Source organism: Aspergillus piperis (genome assembly GCF_003184755.1).
Source record: "Aspergillus piperis CBS 112811 unplaced genomic scaffold BO85scaffold_20, whole genome shotgun sequence".
In the NCBI taxonomy this organism is placed as follows: domain Eukaryota; kingdom Fungi; phylum Ascomycota; class Eurotiomycetes; order Eurotiales; family Aspergillaceae; genus Aspergillus; species Aspergillus piperis.
Window position 1 is genome coordinate 72,394 of NW_020291610.1, and position 14,525 is coordinate 86,918.

General features: G+C 50.9%; 7 protein-coding genes across 7 annotated transcripts; 3 read left to right on the plus strand and 4 right to left on the minus strand.

Annotated features, from left to right (window-relative positions):
- The first annotated feature begins 109 nt into the window (after positions 1-109).
- On the plus strand, positions 110-1,619 carry BO85DRAFT_502627 (tellurite-resistance/dicarboxylate transporter family protein). The gene has a single exon (XM_025664204.1). The coding sequence runs from the start codon at positions 368-370 to the stop codon at positions 1,520-1,522; it is 1,155 nt and encodes a 384-aa protein (XP_025511984.1). The 5' UTR covers positions 110-367; the 3' UTR covers positions 1,523-1,619.
- Positions 1,547-2,981, minus strand: BO85DRAFT_404152 (CRAL-TRIO domain-containing protein). Its single transcript, XM_025657260.1, has 4 exons — positions 2,773-2,981; positions 2,581-2,722; positions 2,144-2,527; positions 1,547-2,094 (listed from the first exon to the last, which is right to left on the minus strand). Exons 1-4 carry the CDS (start codon positions 2,910-2,912, stop codon positions 1,699-1,701), a joined length of 1,062 nt encoding a protein of 353 aa, XP_025511985.1. The 5' UTR covers positions 2,913-2,981; the 3' UTR covers positions 1,547-1,698.
- Positions 2,982-3,983: 1,002 nt separating this feature from the next.
- On the plus strand, positions 3,984-6,634 carry BO85DRAFT_502640 (bifunctional terpene synthase/polyprenyl synthetase family protein; the record flags this gene model as incomplete). The annotated part of the gene is made up of 9 exons (XM_025664205.1): positions 3,984-4,260; positions 4,319-4,365; positions 4,421-4,668; positions 4,720-5,350; positions 5,410-5,564; positions 5,631-5,896; positions 5,960-6,026; positions 6,083-6,164; positions 6,218-6,634. 9 exons carry the CDS (start codon positions 3,984-3,986, stop codon positions 6,533-6,535), a joined length of 2,091 nt encoding a protein of 696 aa, XP_025511986.1. The 3' UTR covers positions 6,536-6,634.
- Positions 6,405-8,773, minus strand: BO85DRAFT_452460 (uncharacterized protein). The gene is made up of 4 exons (XM_025660825.1): positions 8,021-8,773; positions 7,729-7,958; positions 7,464-7,674; positions 6,405-7,404 (listed from the first exon to the last, which is right to left on the minus strand). The coding sequence occupies exons 1-4, from the start codon at positions 8,291-8,293 to the stop codon at positions 6,733-6,735; spliced, it is 1,386 nt and encodes a 461-aa protein (XP_025511987.1). The 5' UTR covers positions 8,294-8,773; the 3' UTR covers positions 6,405-6,732.
- On the plus strand, positions 8,624-10,286 carry BO85DRAFT_452461 (dienelactone hydrolase family protein). Its single transcript, XM_025660826.1, has 2 exons — positions 8,624-9,082; positions 9,136-10,286. Exons 1-2 carry the CDS (start codon positions 8,995-8,997, stop codon positions 9,840-9,842), a joined length of 795 nt encoding a protein of 264 aa, XP_025511988.1. The 5' UTR covers positions 8,624-8,994; the 3' UTR covers positions 9,843-10,286.
- An 835-nt stretch (positions 10,287-11,121) lies between these two features.
- BO85DRAFT_404163 (uncharacterized protein) lies at positions 11,122-13,245 on the minus strand. Its single transcript, XM_025657261.1, has 7 exons — positions 12,847-13,245; positions 12,736-12,749; positions 12,596-12,668; positions 12,195-12,538; positions 11,994-12,137; positions 11,494-11,934; positions 11,122-11,427 (listed from the first exon to the last, which is right to left on the minus strand). The coding sequence occupies exons 1-7, from the start codon at positions 13,008-13,010 to the stop codon at positions 11,228-11,230; spliced, it is 1,380 nt and encodes a 459-aa protein (XP_025511989.1). The 5' UTR covers positions 13,011-13,245; the 3' UTR covers positions 11,122-11,227.
- Positions 13,246-13,575: 330 nt separating this feature from the next.
- On the minus strand, positions 13,576-14,146 carry BO85DRAFT_522945 (uncharacterized protein). Its single transcript, XM_025665305.1, has one exon. The coding sequence runs from the start codon at positions 14,015-14,017 to the stop codon at positions 13,661-13,663; it is 357 nt and encodes a 118-aa protein (XP_025511990.1). The 5' UTR covers positions 14,018-14,146; the 3' UTR covers positions 13,576-13,660.
- Positions 14,147-14,525: the final 379 nt, after the last annotated feature.

Sequence of the window (14,525 nt, forward strand, 5' to 3'; positions counted from 1 at the left end):
GACCACTTCGGCAATCGACCAAGATACGGGCGGATTGATAAGGTCTTGTTGACCAGATATTGATTGTTATCTGGCATTAGTTGTTCTTTCATCATCTGTGCCAACGTGCCTGGTTGAGAGCGACTCCACTGCGAGTTGAAAATGACGTCACCAACCAATGCCTCCGAGACCATGAGAGACCTGAATATGATGCTCGGTGATGTCCAGGAAAGGCAACAGATGATAAATACAAAACAACAGGGTATTCTGACACGCGGTCTGGAGACAACGGTTATTTAGCCCGTGGAGAACCCTACCATCTCGCCATGATTGTTAGTCCGACTCCTCCGTCCTCTTGCCAACCATCACCATCGCCATCGCCATCGATATGAATCAGGATGTAGAAGGAGGCTATACAATGTCTCCCATTCGCAGGGTTACCTCATCGGTAACCTGGGGCTGGTATGCCATCTCACTCAGCTGGGGTGGGATAGCGGTACTGCTGCACCAGACCCCAAACCAGTTCACAGGCCTCACGACCATCGGAACCATCGTCTTCATCGCCAACCTCGTCATCTACACCACAGTTACCCTCTGCCTCCTCTTCGAGGCTGTCCGACCACAGAAGAGCCCCAAGCCCTTGGAGGAGTCACCCAGTTTCGCCGCCCGGTGGCTGCATATCAAGAAGCCCCAGGACCTGTACTTTGTCCCGGTTTCGCTGCTCGCCTTTGCGACCATCATCTTCTGCACCTCCTACTATGGCACCCCGCATTGTGGCCGCTGGTTAATCCTCACCCTGAACGTCTTCTTCTGGGTCTACACTGGCGTCTCGCTATTGCTCTCCATTGTCCTGGGCTGGTGGATACCGTATACCGGCACAAAGCATGGTGACCACTTTGCCATTGTGAACATCCTACCCTACTTCCCACCCATGCTCAGTGGCACCATGGCCGGTGTGTTGGCCCCGAACCAGGGCCCCGCTCAGGCGGTGCCCATGCTTGTAGGCGGCACCACCATGCAAGGATTTGGATTCCTCATGTTCCTGGTCGTTCTGGTGCAGAGCCTGACGGAGATGTCCAGCGAGGGTCTCCCAGTGCCAAATTTCCGACCGGAGATGTTCATCGCAGTGGGCCCGCCCAGTTTCACAATCATCGCCATGATCAGCATGGCGGACGCTGCGGTGGAAAAACTCCCAACCCAATATATCAGTGCCGCAACAAGTGTGCGCACCGCGGATGTCCTGCTCATTGTTGCTGTGGCCGCGTCGGTATTCTTATGGATCTTGGCCTTCTTTCTCTTCTGCATGGCGGCGCTAAGCATGCTGGAGGCTCTCCGGCACCGCACCATTCGCTTCGAGCTTATCTGGTGGTGCATGGTTTTTCCCATCACCGGGTTCGTTCTGGCGACAATCGACTTGGGGGAGTATTTGGCTTCACCGGCGATCGAGTGGGTTGGGACGGGGATGACCATCTTTCAGGTGTGTTTATGGTTGACGATCACGGCCTGCCAACTATTCAAATGGATGTATAAAAGGGAGTCCTAGTTTACTCATGCAGGATATACCCTGGCGGATTGGTTATTGCCCACTAGAGAATAGATAGAAAGTAAAGTGGCATAGCTGGCTATGTCCTAGGCGTTTGCCGTCACTACTGTCTTTAGAGAAATTCCTAAACAACAATACCATGTTCTATCTCATGGACACCGAATCATGCTTTGTAGTCAATTCGGTAGCTGGGAATGTGTTGTCGATTTTACTGGAAGGATTGCAACCTCCTCGCATCGCTGCCGACTATCAATGCTTCCTGTTGCCACGGCCCGTCGCTGGCCATTCTCGTCTTCGGTCCACTTGAGTGGCCCTTGCGGGAATGCCTCCTTACTGGAGATGGGCCATTGTAGAGCCTGCCGTATGCCCTCATCCAAATCCGGCAGCATCCCATTCGTGAACTGGAAACCTCCTCCGAATTGGCTTGGAATATCCTCGTGTCCCATGTATTGTGCCATGGTCGCGTATGCATCCGCGGGCCTGGTGATCTCCAGCTTGTCCGCCGTCATGGGGTCGACAAAGTTCTTCATGAAAGCCCAAATCTTGGCGAAATAAAAGGGCGCATTGCCCACCTAAGAAAGAGTCAACAACGATACCAGTCACGATGTAGGTATTTCTTACAATGATCCGATCAATGGTCTCTGGATAGCAGGTCGATAGGATCCAGCTAATATCGCGTGCGAAATCCCGCAAATCCCAGGCCTGCTTCAGAGAGATGGCAGAGGCATCGACGATGTAGATGGCTTTGGTGACGGGGACGGTCGGATCAGGACGGTCGCTCATGGCTGTACAAAGCGGTAGCACGAATCGAGTAAAGCCATCAAAATGTATTGCTGCACGTTGTTCCATATCCGGAATGATTGGACTTGGTAAAATCATGTCTGTTTGCCTTGGAATCTCACGCGTCTTCCTCCAGGCTGCCATAGTCGATGCGTTCAAATGAGCGACATCGAGCGCCAGTATAGGTTGCCCTCGGCGGTCCCGTCGTCCCGTCCAGTGAGGATACTAGTCATTGTGTGAGATGGTTTGCATGCGACTCGTGGGAATTCTCAGCATACTAGCTTTCGTGTCTCCTCATAATCCTTCACAGAGATCAGATCATACAGACGGAGAACCTGTCTATCAGCCTGAAACTTAGCCGCCTCTTGCAATTGTTTTAGGGCGTCCTCCGGGTCCCTGCGACGGGCCTCCAAAAATCGTCTATATATGTCAGTCAGTACGGTCTCAATGGAAAGGAATGATTTGCTCACAAAAGGGTAGTGTTGTCGGTGATCCCATCTTCCACATCCCCAGCCTGTAACCCCTCCCGATGCCCCAATAGGCCTTCTGCAGAACAGCAACCCTTGAAAATCTCAAGCGCGGTCGACTGGTCTGGGGCTAACTCTCCCATTTTGAGGTACGAAAAGATTGGGCTCCACGAATGAGGACAATAGAATGCGAGGAGGTCAGAGAAGTGATCAGATCAATGTTATTGCAGGATAATGGTACCGCCTCAGTCTTGTGTGACTGCAGTGTCACGTCAATGTTCCTGAGCTGAGTGGCTGGGGGCGCGGCTGAAGGAGTCACGGCCTTAGCGGCATGGTGCAGGATGATGCGTGATTACTGGCACGCCCCCAGTATTTTCTTGGAATTTCAGTGGTCTGACATATGAGATGTCGTTTTCCAGCTTACTATGAACCGCAAAGTACATTGTCAAAGCCAGTTGTCGTTTTCGGGTTTCGCTACCCGCCGTCTTACCCTTCCCTCGGGAACATCAAGGATGTTAGCGTCGTGAGAGATAAAGTTTAAATCCATAATGATGGCTCACTTGCCGATCTTCCGGTGCCAGGTTTCCCTCACCAACAGCCACAATACCATTGGCTCGTGCAGTGCAAAGGTCCCGAAATCAGCTGCAACTAAATGTATGAAATCAATGACTTACACTTTTGAGCCTATTCCTTGAATGAGCCGAGCCCGGGTCAACCAATCAACGTAACTCATAAAATTAAGTGCACTTTCAACGATCTTCATCTTTGCCCCAATTAGACTCGAAGGATGAAGGATCCAAGTGGAGTGCAGTGGATTCTCCAATCCTGGCACACCTCATCGCGACGCAACTCTGGTTGCTGGTTCACGGATTTCCACTGCCCGCAAGGGGTTGATTGGCCCATGCCTACAATGATCCTCTCAGTGGTATCTCTCCATCCCCCTTCAGATCAGATTGTGCGTCCCGCTCAGATGAACGCCTGTTCTCATAGAGAGAGATCTCCTTGTTGGCGGTATGAAACTAAGCAATTACGCTGAAATGTCTCATTACGGAGCTGCCAGTTCTCGTTCCGGAAAATGGGCTTGTCCGTCCATGATATAATACGACCATGCCAGTCTTGTAGAACTGTCTTAACCTGGCCCCTCGCTTTCCCTACGTTATCTGCAAAACGACTCGAGTGTTTAGTGTTCGGAGATTTATTCGCTTCATACCGTGATGGCGCTTCCACATCTATTCCCCGATGATACCTCCGATCGGGTTCCTCGTGCCTCACGGGATCTCCAAGGATTTTGCAGAGATTATCCCCTGCGACGTCATAAGTTTGAGGACTGGGCCAACACAGGATCCCAGCAATGCCGAGACGATTGGGAGCAATATATTGGGCCTATAGAGCGCTGGGGATGCTGTAATCCGTGGGAGGGTCACTTCTCCGCCGTCGTCTTGCCCTTTTGTCGGCCCGATCGCATCGCCATCATTAGCTACTGTTTCGAATGTGAGATTTCAAGGACACGCTGAGCCATAGCTGTTTCGCCTAAGCTCACACATAATAGATGCATTTATGTACGATAACGTTGTTGAATCAGCCGCCAAATCCACAGTATGCCCTATAGTGAAGTTGACTCAGGGAGTTGCCCAAGCCTAACCAACTCCAGTTGAACAATAACACGGACGATATTGCTCTCGATGAGACAGAGTACCGAACCGTGCGATCTGTCACTGGAACCAAACAGATCCAGTCTAAGATGCTACTCGACCTCCTGTCAATCGACCCTGCATGCGCTGAGGTTGTTATTGACTCCTGGAAGACGATGATCGACACAACGGTAAAGCAGGACAAGACCCGCGCATTCAAGAACCTGGAGGAATACGTGGACTACCGGATTGTTGACACGGGTGCACCGTAAGGAGTCCCTATTGATTTAAACTCACGCTGCTCTAACCCACATTACAGGTTTGTGGACACATTAATGCGTTTTGGAATGGGCCTTCTGCTCACGCCCGAAGAAGAGGAGCTTGTCGCTCCTATTGTCAAGCCGTGCTATGCTGCCCTCGGGCTCGCCAATGACTACTTCTCCTTCGATGTCGAGTGGGAAGAGTTTCGAAAGCCAGATTCAATTCAGACCACCATGACGAATGCCGTCTGGTTATTCATGCAATGGCACCAGGTGGATGAAGAGGAAGCCAAACGACTTGTGCGGCAAGTCACAAATGACTACGAAAGAGGGTACCAGCAACGAGTACAAGAATTTATAGCTGGCAAAGGAAAGTCCAATACTAAGGTGCAATTGTATCTCACTGCTTTGGGATGCCAAATTCCAGGGAACGTCGCTTGGAGTCTACGATGTCCTCGGTACCACCCCTGGCTATGTGAGGAAGGCAGTGCCTTATTGCAAGCATCGATGGAAGAGGCTCGCGACTTGCCTAACATAGGTAAAAGACGGAGTGTCTCAGGAGATAGTATCTCGTCTATGTCCTCCCTCTGGACTGGGGCAAGTGATCGTTCTGCGCGATCATCAGTTTCATCGGCTCCTTCTGTTGACGACAGGGGAAAGGAGACGGACCGGGTTATACTCGGAACAGAGGTATGAGCGTTGCCCAATGTAACGTCTCATTGATCGAATTTTGCTAATGATCTATACAGCACCTCATTGGTCCAGCAGAGTATATCGCCTCTCTCCCCTCCAAAGGTGTTCGCGAGGCCTTTATCGACGCGCTGAACGTGTGGCTTGCTCTCCCGGATCGCTTCGTAAGCGTCATAAAGACCATTTCAAAGACTTTACATAATGCCTCTCTGATGTGAGTGATTGCATTAAAAGGTGTACCCCAAACGCCACTCTGCTAACGATTTATCCTCCTGCGTAGGCTGGATGACATTGAAGACGAATCGCCTCTGCGTCGGGGCCAGCCCGCGACACACACCGTCTTTGGACAGGCACTAACCATCAACTCCGCTAACTTTGTCCTGATCCAGGCTATGGATCAAGTGAGGCTATTGGAGGACTCACGTTGTGTGGACATCTTCGTCGAAGAGATGCGTAATCTGTTCATTGGTCAGAGTTTCGATCTGTACTGGACACGGCAGGGCGAGTGTCCGTCGGAGGACGAATACCGGGAGATGATACGTCAAAGTAAATCTAGGCTTTCTCATCTCATACGGTCCTATCACAATTTTGTTACTGACTGGTATTCAGAAACTGGTGGTCTCTTCCGGCTATTATCTCGGTTGATGATGCAAAAGGCCACGTCGAAGAAGAACCGGTAGGAAGCGCGGATGCTTTGATGAAAGACTATACTAATCTTTCCCGACACAATAGATGCCTCCCATTGGAACCTCTTGTCGACCTTATGGGGGAATATTTCCAAATCCGAGATGATTACAAGAACCTTACTGAAGAGGTCAGTTCACCAACACAGTACAACTAGACATTTAGATTGACACGGAAGCGCAGTACACCGGACAGAAGGGCTTTTGCGAAGATCTAGACGAGGGGAAGTTCTCGTTTCCTCTCATTCATGCCAATAAGTCATTTCCTGAATCATCGGATATTCGAAATATTTTACACCACGGCCGCCAATCAGGCGGACTTGATATCGCGCAGAAGCAGCGCGTATTGGACCATCTCCACGAGAGCGGAAGCATGGCATACACGCAAGAAGCACTTCGAGGCCTGATGGGTGAGATCCGGCATCGGGTCGACGAGGTGGAAAAGGAATCGGGCTGCCCGAACTGGGTTCTGAGACTCCTTGTTCACCGACTGGAAGTGTGATGGTGTATTGACCGATGGATGAAAGTAATGACAGTAATGTTGAATTTGGCGTTTATCCTACCATTTGGGCCGTGACGGCTGATATGGGATTGCTTGGGAGGTCTTGTCGATTTGAACATTTATAGTATATAGAGTCTCTATGTGTGTCATTACATGTGTGATATGAGCAATGAGTTATCCGCTGCACCGCGCCCTGCTTACAGATGTGGGACGTAGTCTGACCAGCTAACCGTCTGAAAGGCACTGGCAGGCAAACTGCGCAGTCCGATAAAGTCCTCCGTCAGAACGTACGCTCGACCCACACAATAGGCTGCACAAAGAATAGAAGTAGGAAACAGCACACGAAGAGGCACCTCCCTCTTAGGATTGCGATACGGATCGATGTTTCTCAACTTGGCTGCTAAGTTCCTCAGACACGACCGCTGCCGGGATGGGTTAGTCGATGTCTTCAGTCTCGACAAGGGCAGAACCATTCGCCGCTTATACTCCCTGGGCAGCAGAATCTTGTCGCAATAACCGGCATGCAGTCCACCGATGACAGTAAATATCAGGTTGTATATACTGGCGATACGCCACAAGAGATGTTCGACGGGGGAAGGAAAGTGGAAATTCCAGGCAAGCATGAACATTGAGCCGAATACAAGCAGCACTGGGGTGGCAATGCAATCGGCCTTCAGGTCGGTGACGGGAAAGTTGTCACTGACAATGCGATCGCGTGGTTTTGCGGTCATTGGACGTGAAAACATCGGAATATGCAGTTTTCGCAGGATTTCTGTGTAGTAATGCCAGTGCACTGCGCAAAAGGAGACATCGTCACACACAAAGTCTAGGGGCGTCTCGTGCCATTCTTGCGAAGGATAAGGGCAATGCTAATCCGAAACGAGATACTGTTAACGCACATCATTGGCTGGAGTAGAGCCTAACGTACCTGTTCCCGAATGATGTTGATATCGGTATTTGCGTGTAGAGTCAGGGTACTCGAGATGTCCGATGGCTTGAAGCGCCAGCAGAAAGACGTCACTAGGAACACCACCACAAATGAGATGGTAGTGAGCTCCAAGGTCGTCAGAGCCAGTCCCTGAGCTACACGCATGGCGCAGTTGACGAGCAACCACAGTGCCTGGCAAACTGCGATCACACTGGAAACCCGAATAAGCCGATGGTAAACGCTCTCGAGCAAGCTGGAGACGTACCGAGAGAACGCGTCAGATTTGTTCCGATCGTTGATGTCGTCTTCAGCAATCATAGGGTAATCGACGTAGCCCTTCTCGATGAGGAATTGAAGCTGCTTCGCATTTACTGGGAATGGCCGATCGGTTCCCGGGCCATCGATCAAAAAACCCCCCATATCCGCATAGAAGGCATGAGTTAAAGTCCAAAGGGGTCGCTTAGTGGTCTTTGTTGTCAATAGTTGCTCAAATCCCTGTAGAGGGTATTAGCCATGTATGTTGTTCTGGGCAGAACATTACAGAATGATCTCGAGACCTTGACAGACTCTCGCGCCGAGGACCACTGCCCTAGCGCCAGCATAAGCAGAAATTCGGGACCCAAAAGTCCCAGAGAGGCCAAATGCAGTCGGTCGCGTAGGCCATGATACCATCGGTCGGAGCGGGCAGGGATGTTGGGCATGACAGCCGTCCAGCAACATAGTACAATAGTCAGTAGACAGCTCGAGAGAATGGACCAGGTGCCACGCCCATCGGGCTCGTCAATCCAGCCATCAACTATGGCTGCGGTAAAGGTAGAATTTGTTGACATGGGGAGCATGGCCCGGACTGAACTGGACTGCCTGTCAGTTCTTCGGGGGATAGGCTGCACATATAGCCAGCCTACCACGCGCTGACTGCTCGAGAGTACGTAGTCACCATCCAAAAATCTTCCCTGGCGGAGCTATGAATGGCCAGGATATGAGCGCTTACCTGAAACCTCACCCAACGTGCACCAGCTGAGGATGCGACCGGTGGCTTAGCCAGTCCGTTGATCCCTGCAAGTCTACCACCCGGCCCATCGCTAAGTGGCTGGTCGGGTCATTGGCGTCTCGAAGAAAGGACATTCCGTCCCCACTACAAGGCGCCGCGGACCGTACCGTGGTCCAAAGTTATCGAGATGCTCGCGGGGACAGGCTGTGGTGTTTTAGCAGGTGGCCTCCTCCATGGTGGCTCAGGTGAGTTGCACCTATTTATAGGTGGCATTGTGGCTTTGCATCTCCATGCATATTTGACACAGTGAGGCCCAGTTCGAACTCCAAAGCTGGTTAAATGTGTTACAAACTCGGTTCGAGAAAACTAATAATATTAAATCGGAGATATCCGCAAGGGTCCGACAACAGGCTGAACCTACGCTGAGAGGATTACGCCAACCGCTGGCTGCCTGTGTCAGTATGCTTTTCCCCTCCCATATAAATTACTGGCCATTTCAGTACCTGTTGTTGGTCCTTGCTTTGGTGGCCCATCGCAATAATGACTTCCAATGCACCATCTGAATGCTGCATGGCAGGACATCTGCACGACGGCAGGGCCAGTGGGGAGATCCAAGAACTTGCCAACAGTGCGTATTCACTACCGATAATGTTGTCACTACCACCACTGACTGTGTGATAGTCTCGACGTACATCGCCTATCCACCTGATCGGTCGACAAAGAATGCCATCTTGTTTCTCACTGATGGCAATGGCCATCGCTTTATCAACGCCCATTTGATGGCGGACCAGTTTGCCGCCCGTGGCTTCCTCGTCGTTATGCCCGACCTCTTCCACGGCGATCCCATCCCAGTCGACCATGGGCCTGACTTTGATATCATGGGCTGGTACAACCAACACCTGCCGGATAAGGTTGATCCCATTGTCAATGCTATACTAGGGGAAATGCGCACTACCCTCGGCTGTCAGCGAGTCGGCGCTGTCGGGTATTGTTTCGGCGGCAAATATGTGTGTCGCTACCTCAAAGCTGGCAAACTAAACGCAGGGTTCGTTGCCCACCCAACCATGGTGACGGTGGAGGAGCTGGAGGGGGTCGAAGGGCCGTTGAGCATTGCTGCAGCCAGTGAGTTGAGCAGAACTGTGTACTTTCTTACATTATTGATGTTGACCAATGGACAAGTTGTTGATCCCGTCTTCACCACTGCCAACCGCCACGAGAGTGAGGGGATCCTAGCTGGAGTTGGTGTTCCTTTTCAGATAAATTTATTCTCTGATGTAGAGCACGGATTTGCGGTCCGCTGTGATCCAGCAGAGCTGCGGCAGAGATTCGCCAAAGAATCAGTATTTGAGCAGGCTGTGGCATGGTTCGATCGGTATGTGAAGGAGTGAATGACTGGAGCCAGCCAACACTTGATTCACTGTTCAGGTTGGACGGCTGAGGCTAGACCTTTCCTTTATCAACCTTCAGCGGCACTATGTTTAAATTGATGTCTACAAACCTCCCTGGGTTACAGATGTGTCTTCTTTGCAGACTTCAAGGAGTGCTGATCCTTGTTTCAGGGAATTTACATATAGTACCCATACTACTTACTACCTATATACCATTCCATCAAGGGGAGAGAGCTTCTGGAAGGGGTATTGCCTGAGACGAACGAAGAACCGAGATCCAATCTTATGGAACAGCAGTATATCATATAGCCAGGCATCGATCGTTCCTTCCGCATCAGCATATCACGAAACCTTAATTCCTGTCTGGCAATGGAATGATTGCCATCGCGTTATTTTGAGCGACGCGGTTTTCCCGAATAGGCTACTTTCAAATAATTACTAAGCTGATTATCTTGTGTTATGCCCATGATTAAGCGGATACACTTTATGCACCAGCATACCCGATCCGCCACCTTCAAGGCAATTATGGCGCGAAGGCGATGTAACGTAGCGTCCCCCAGTGGACCCTGAAGTAGCATCATCCCCAAATAGAAATCCTCGATCCAACAACGGCTGAGAGACTAAGAAAGATACCTTGATGGCCCAAGGGTCCTAGGAGACCGGGCACCTCGGATGATCGTGCCTCCATCATGTGAAAGCGGAGATGGAATTATGTGGGTGACTCACCTGCATCGTGTAGAGCGTTTACTAGTAGTAATATGTTTTTTAATGAAGATGTTCAGTCTAGTCAGTGTTTGGCTTTTCACTGGTTAACAAACTACTACTACCTGCTGGCTGTTGACTTCGTTTGCTTTTCTGGAGCGTATGGGGTACTATGCAACGGGCATCTATTGGTGCCCGTTAGGATTATATATACTCAAATCCAACTTAATACACGTTCAAGTGGATACCACAAGTACTAGTGGGTTCATCCTCATATCTTGCCTGACATTGGTGTTATTACTACGCAGGCTTGCGAATCGAAATAACCCCAAATTACTAGTACGTAGCAATTTCCGATCGTAGTATATGGACAGCTTTTGTGGATAATGTGCTGAATCGAGCAGTCGCAACTGACTTTGCATTGGCAGCATCACAGAAAGCGCGGCCTGGAGAGAAGAGGCCTACTAAATCACGTTGATATCGATGGAGATAGAACTAGTGAAGTGACATTTGGGAACAGTACTAGGAAATAGCTTGTACATGTCAATTTTGAGCATACATGTACGAATCCAGTGGTGAACAACAAACGCAAAGGGGTATATTAAATAAAAAGGTCTATCTATAATACAAGTCTATACATATTTACAACCCAGTCACGAGGAGGCAGTAGCTCATGACCCGAATTAGGCATTATTGGCGCAGGAGAAGCTGCTGCCAGAGCTGTCACTGGAGATCGAGAGTCCGGAGACCCAGAGACCACAGACACAGATGGTGGCGCCAATGCCGAACAAGGCCAAGTTGGCGAGGGTAAGGAGCGTTTTGCGGACAGAGGTGAAGTAGTTGCCCCAGTACATGTACAGCCAGAAGACACCGGGCAGACCGACTAGAAAATTCGTTAGCGACCAACTCATGGGGTCAAGGACATATCGATAATGCATGGAATACTCACATGAAAACCAACTAGCAAACAATGCGCTGACCAAGCTGACAAGATCGCTGAAGACAGGGATGGCCTCGGCAATCACCCAGGCAATGATCCAGTAGCCCGCAGCGAGTCCAATCCAGGCACCGACACCCAGGGCACTGCGCTTGTGCATGACATCCGTACCGCGGAAGAGGCGGACGTAGACGTTCTTGATGGCAACGTGTCCCAGAACGACACCCGCGATGACGATGGTGGGGATGGCAATGCCATAGGCGACCTTGCGGACGACAATACCGGCGGAGCCCAGGGCGGGGGAGGTGACGTTCTGACCAGCGTAGCGATAGATGACGGCGGATGCGACCGTGTAGAAGACGATTTCGAAACCCTGCAACATGCAGAGGGACTTGGGGAAGTCCTTGGGATCCTTCATCTCGGCGATGAAACCAAAGAAGGCAGGGTGACCGCCTGGACCAGGGGTTAGTACTCAGATGCGACCGATTACAACGGGAAGATGGAAGACGAACAGTAGGCAAAAGCGATGTTGGTGACAGCTGAGAAGCCCTTGACGAAAGAAGTCGAGCGGGTGAGCTGCATGGGCGCAGGGTGCGGGTGTTCAACGGCGACTCCAATCATGGTGATCAAGACGGCCGAGAAGATACTGATGAAGGCTGGATTACAGAGTTAGCACAATAGGAGGCTGTGGATGGACAGGATGAAGCACTCACAAGTCACAGCCAGCCATGAAACGTTCTTCATGGTACGAGGGAGAGAGCAGGCGAAGGAAAGCACCAAGCCGACGACACCAAACACGACAGAGCAGGTTCCGTGATTGGTAAGTGTGTTCATCATGACAGTGAAGGTCACCAAGTGACTACCAGACGCGAACATGAAGAACACCAGCTGAGCGAATTCTGTGAACATGCGACCGTAGCGGCCACACAAGACTTCACCGGCATCAGCCATGCTGTGGATGAAGGGATACCTGGCCCGAAACTGTCCAATGACATAGCCAGAGTAAGTGGCGATGATGCCCATGCCGACGATGAGGATGATGGCACTGATTGCATAACTGATTAACCACAGACTGGGTGACGATGTAGATGGTGCGAAATCATATACTACTTACGGGATCAAGCCAACCTCAGCCACGGTGGCGGGAAGAGACAAAACACCCAGTGACACAGTCTCGGCGATCATCACTGCAGACAAAGAATCAAGGTTAGTTACATGGATTAGAAAAGACCATATCAAGATGGAGTAGCATACGCATGCCAGATTGCCTATAAACGAGAGAGTTTGTCAGTCTTCGCCATCAAGAGAATATGCCGTCTCATATAAACGGTGCGATAGTATATAGTTCACGGGGTCCAAACGTACCACCAGTCGAGAGTCTTATAGTGAACCTCTCCAACAGCTTCATTTCCAAAGGGGTCCTTCTCCACGGAAGGTGTCTTCACGATATCATTCTCCCACATGCCTCCATCTTCTTCGACCCGGCGACCCGGTCCAGTCTCGATATCCTTCACGTCCAATGTCGACATGATTGCTCTTCAGGGATGGGTTGGTTGACAGGCCGACTCCTCGAGCAGGGTGAGTGAGATGGATGGGATATAAAGTGTTGAACAAGCACCCGTCTCGAATCTCTCAAAGTCTCAGCGACAGCAGCAACAGCACCAGGTAAAGGGAGTAGCGGAACTAAACCCAGGCACACCCGCACGATGCGGGCGTCAACCATATATGGCCAGAGTCTGCAAAGCATTGACGCATGACGAGGAGGTTTTTCTTAGTTAATAGAAGGGTCGCCCTGGCAAATCAGAGGCCGACTTAATGCAATCTCTGCTGGTGTGACACAAACTTTGCCGCCCGCAGAATCCTGCTCCGACATCGGGCTCCTGCTCGCCCTCACGGCTCCACCGGTCGCACCATGCATCGTTCAGGCACAAAATGCCTCTATTTAAGCTAAAAAAACGTCCAGGGACCATCTGAAGATGATCGACGAACATCCTGCGCGATTTTCACACCTTGATTGGACGAGGAATCACCAGATATCGCAAATGCTTGCTGGTCCGGCACCGGACCTGGGGGAAGCATGAGGATCAAATTAAGCTCAGCCCCGGAAATACTACTTGCGCCCCCTCTTTCTTCCTGTTGCAATCCGGCGGCCGGCAGGGGGAGTCGTAGCCACTAAACCTTATGCAGCGTCGCGGTGGCGGATTCCAGATTCCCCATTCTCAAGGTTTTCCACTTTTCCGCCTTCTTTCCCTCGGCGTTCTTGGTTAGGGCTGGTGGCCAGACGGAGGCCTTTCCCAACTGGGTTAAGAGTTTTTGTGTCTGAGGCATGGCCGCTGCCGGTTCTTCGGAGCTTTCTGGCAGCACTCCGGCATTGCCTCCCGTCTAGTTTGTCGAACCTAACCTGGAGAAATCGAAGGTTCTCTAGAAGCTCGCGAAGCCGATCTGACTCGTTCATCTGACTGGTTTGCCGACCGGTGACAGCTCCAGCCAAATTAGCCATGATCCCAAATGGGCCTGGATCCCATTTCCCCCCCATTCATGCCACGTGCCCCCTTCTGGCGGATCCCCGGAATCGGCCGCGCTTCCCATCTTGCCCTGACTCATATCTAGCGAGCAAGCTCTTTGCAGCCTCACGCACGATCTTTTGTCCATGGACCCACCCTTTCCATCGGTGACTATCTTCGTTTTGACAGTGTCCATCGTGCACCGGTGGCAAATATCCCCAATTATAGTATAACTTTCGCATCATGACGTGTGCCTGACTCATACAGTGAGCTGATGCAATGAAGCTAGGGATAACAGCTTCAATGATTTGGTAAGAGGCTGGCTATTTCACATATTGTTGCTTCATGGTGGACTATAGTTGCAGACCTTGCGATGAAAGGATGACGGGGGTGACTCATCTGGATTATAGAGTCCGGTTGACCATGTTCGATAGACTTGGTCCGTCTGGCCACATGGCTCGTCAACTTCAAGTGTAAAGATTGACCATGAGACAAGAGTGCCTTACAGTCCTAAGTGTTGGTGAGTATGACAGTAGCGTC

Excerpts from the sequence above, each read along its gene's own strand:
- BO85DRAFT_404152 (XM_025657260.1), bottom strand. The coding sequence starts at position 2,912 with ATGGGAGAGTTAGCCCCAGACCAGTCGACCGCGCTTGAGATTTTCAAG. Across the intron at positions 2,528-2,580 it reads ATGAGGAGACACGAAAGCTA|TATCCTCACTGGACGGGACG; the intron begins GTATGCTGAGAA and ends CACAATGACTAG. Across the intron at positions 2,095-2,143 it reads AGACCATTGATCGGATCATT|GTGGGCAATGCGCCCTTTTA; the intron begins GTAAGAAATACC and ends ACTCTTTCTTAG.
- BO85DRAFT_502627 (XM_025664204.1), top strand. The coding sequence starts at position 368 with ATGAATCAGGATGTAGAAGGAGGCTATACAATGTCTCCCATTCGCAGG.
- BO85DRAFT_452461 (XM_025660826.1), top strand. The coding sequence starts at position 8,995 with ATGACTTCCAATGCACCATCTGAATGCTGCATGGCAGGACATCTGCAC. Across the intron at positions 9,083-9,135 it reads GATCCAAGAACTTGCCAACA|TCTCGACGTACATCGCCTAT; the intron begins GTGCGTATTCAC and ends ACTGTGTGATAG.
- BO85DRAFT_452460 (XM_025660825.1), bottom strand. The coding sequence starts at position 8,293 with ATGTCAACAAATTCTACCTTTACCGCAGCCATAGTTGATGGCTGGATT. Across the intron at positions 7,675-7,728 it reads AAATCTGACGCGTTCTCTCG|TGTGATCGCAGTTTGCCAGG; the intron begins GTACGTCTCCAG and ends TCGGGTTTCCAG. Across the intron at positions 7,405-7,463 it reads TCAACATCATTCGGGAACAG|CATTGCCCTTATCCTTCGCA; the intron begins GTACGTTAGGCT and ends GTTTCGGATTAG.
- BO85DRAFT_404163 (XM_025657261.1), bottom strand. The coding sequence starts at position 13,010 with ATGTCGACATTGGACGTGAAGGATATCGAGACTGGACCGGGTCGCCGG. Across the intron at positions 11,935-11,993 it reads CAACATCGCTTTTGCCTACT|GCGGTCACCCTGCCTTCTTT; the intron begins GTTCGTCTTCCA and ends CCCCTGGTCCAG. Across the intron at positions 11,428-11,493 it reads GTTTGCTAGTTGGTTTTCAT|TCGGTCTGCCCGGTGTCTTC; the intron begins GTGAGTATTCCA and ends CGAATTTTCTAG.
- BO85DRAFT_522945 (XM_025665305.1), bottom strand. The coding sequence starts at position 14,017 with ATGGGGGGGAAATGGGATCCAGGCCCATTTGGGATCATGGCTAATTTG.